Genomic DNA, 2,555 nt, shown 5'->3' with positions numbered 1-2,555 from the left:
CTGGGCGACGAAGCGCAGGTCGCGGTGCATGGCGCGGACGAGGTCGATGGGAAAAGCGCCGTTGTCGTGGGCGCGGATCATGGCGACGATGTTGTCCAGCTCGACGATGTACGTTTCGACCTCGAACTTTTCCAGTCGCGGCGACGACGACTTGTCGCACTTGGCTTGCGCCAATGCTTTTGTTTTCTCGAGGTACGCCGACCAGAGGCCGCTCCCCGGGATCTCGCGCTGCGTCGGCAGTAGGGCCGTGTGCGATCCATCGGCGTTGCGGACGCTCTGGTGGCGAATCGACGGGTGTTCGCGAATTAGAGTTGCAATCTGGTACGTCTCGTACGACACTGCGAGGTTGCAGACGGTGCAAGTAGCGGCGCCGCTGGAGAGGTGCAGACGCTGTATCGCAGGAAGAGGAAGCCGAGTGTGGCACGATGGCTGCGGGCACGATGCGAGCACGTTGCGCATCGGGACGTCGAACGCAGTTGTGCCAAATTTGTTCTTGAAGAACACGTCGGGTCGGATTTGCTGCTGGCAGCGCGGACAGGGCCACGAGCCATTGCCGTGGTACACGATCTCCAAGAGACCGCGGTCGTACTCGGCCTTGCAAAAGGCGCAGACACCGATGAACGTCTTGAAGTCGGGCAGTCGCACCGACGACGTTGTCCCGAGCGCATAATTGAGCGGGTCTTGCTGGTACACGCAGTGCGCATAGACCTCGGGGTGCGCTTCCCCGTGCAGGTCCCGGTGACGCGCGACGTAAGCGGCCTCTGTGTCGAGAAGCCACTCGTAAAGTGCGAGCGGCGACTGCAGACCAGAAACGTGGTCGTGGACATCCTTGAGGCCGCGAAGATGAGCTTGAACATCGGTTACTGAGATGCCACACGGCAGAAGATTCGATTTCTTGGCGAGTGCAGCGCGGTCGGTGATGGCGGTGGCGACGCCGACGAGCTGGTCATAGACGCTGGCCGTGTCGTCGAGAGCTGACGTCGTCGTCAGCAGCTGAATGAGCTGCGCCTGGAGCGCGTGGGAGCCCATGTTGAGGACGAGCTTCTTGCCGTTGCGAAATTGAACACGAACGACAAAGGGCGTCGCGTCGGTGGTCGTGGCCGAGCACCCGACAACGTCGTACGACTTGGTGGTCGTGTCGCCGTAGTCGACGCGCAGGTGCTGACCGTCGAGCGAGAGGACAACGGGTGCCCACGGCTGGAACGGCAGCGACCCCTTGACGCTCGCGTTGACTTGGTACATGGTTGTGATTTGGAAAATGACAGCTTGAATGACACGCCTCATGGTCTGACGTCACTTTTGTTGAACAGATGTTGAAGCCGTTGTCGTGATCTGACTCTGATTGGTCCACGAATATTTGGGTCCTGTCCACAAGCCACTTTAGCATGAAATGAGCGGCGAAATTGCATCGTTGACGACCGTACCTTTGCGTTTCTTTGGTTTGGCGAGACTTCTTCAAGCGAAGAGAGCAGCGCGGGTGCCTCCACTTCCTGATAACGTGGTCGTCAGGTGGTACTTTGACCTGCCTCTCAAAAGCGAGCGAAGCCAAAGGGTGCAACGACCTCCCGCCAGACCCGTCGCTTGGAGTCGCTTGGTGCAAACAGCGGGAACGGTCAACGGTGTCGAAGCCGACGCGGTGCACGAAGTAAGGCTACCCTTATAGAGTCATTCGAATGACCTCCCTTTTAAAAGACTCTTTGAAAAGACTCTTTGAAAAGGCTTTTTTAAAATTATATCAAATGACTCTTTTCTATTTTCTAAACTAGGGCATGCTGGCCTGCTGGATCTTGTGCGCACTGGTCTGAGTCGCTGCATTGCTGGTACCGGTACGATGACGATAGACGGTGCGACCACCAGACATGGCCGCAAATTCTCGGCAAGGCTTTGGTCCCTCTCCTCTTCTCGTCAACTCGCTGGTCAGACATCAACAAGATGAACAGTCCGGTGATCCGCCTGCGGAGTGTCTTTACTCTGTTTCCTTCAGCAGTCGTGCCTTGCCTATCCGTGACCTAGTCTTTGACTCGATAATTGCGGCCGTCATCTCGTCCGAGCTCTTTTAGAAGCGCTGTGAAGCTTTGCAGCGCGTCTTGCAACCGCTCGCCGTGGTGCTTGGGCATCTCGAGGCCGACGACACGTTGAAGAGCAAGAAGCAGCAACTACGAGACGCTCGGCCGACGACACCAGCAGCATCGAGGAGCTCGAAGAGGATGGCAGCCTCGAGGTTCTTCTTGAGTCTATCGCCACGTTCAATGGCTGAGACATTCACGACCGCCTACTGTTTGGCGACAGCGATTCCGTGGACGACGACTCCTCCGACGAAGACTCTTCGTCTGACGAGGACTAAGACGAATAATCCATGTGCATAGTTGCTTATTGAAACACTGTTGTTGCATTAGCTGCATGCGCCATTGCACTTTCGGATATCAAAGACATAACGAAGGATATAAAATAGAAAAGACCATTTCAAAGAAATTCTTTATTTGATTCGCCGAAAATCCATTCGAATGATTCTATAGCTACCCTCGTACACGGACACGACCGTGGCGAAACGCTTT

At 56.0% G+C, this 2,555-nt stretch overlaps 1 protein-coding gene across 1 annotated transcript in view; it reads right to left on the bottom strand.

Moving 5' to 3' along the window:
• The window catches only part of SDRG_05313 (hypothetical protein), a gene marked incomplete at both ends in the record, with an annotated part of 1,783 nt that extends 541 nt beyond the window's left edge, over positions 1-1,242 (bottom strand). Inside the window, one exon of the mRNA XM_008611026.1 lies at positions 121-1,242. Within this exon, the coding sequence (XP_008609248.1) occupies positions 121-1,242 (1,122 nt within the window). The remainder of the gene's footprint in view (positions 1-120) is intronic.
• Between the last annotated feature and the right edge of the window lie 1,313 nt (positions 1,243-2,555).

The sequence above is a fragment of the Saprolegnia diclina genome (assembly GCF_000281045.1).
Source record: "Saprolegnia diclina VS20 unplaced genomic scaffold supercont1.14, whole genome shotgun sequence".
In the NCBI taxonomy this organism is placed as follows: Eukaryota; Oomycota; class Saprolegniomycetes; order Saprolegniales; family Saprolegniaceae; genus Saprolegnia; species Saprolegnia diclina.
This window is presented reverse-complemented; position numbering and strand designations above follow the sequence as displayed.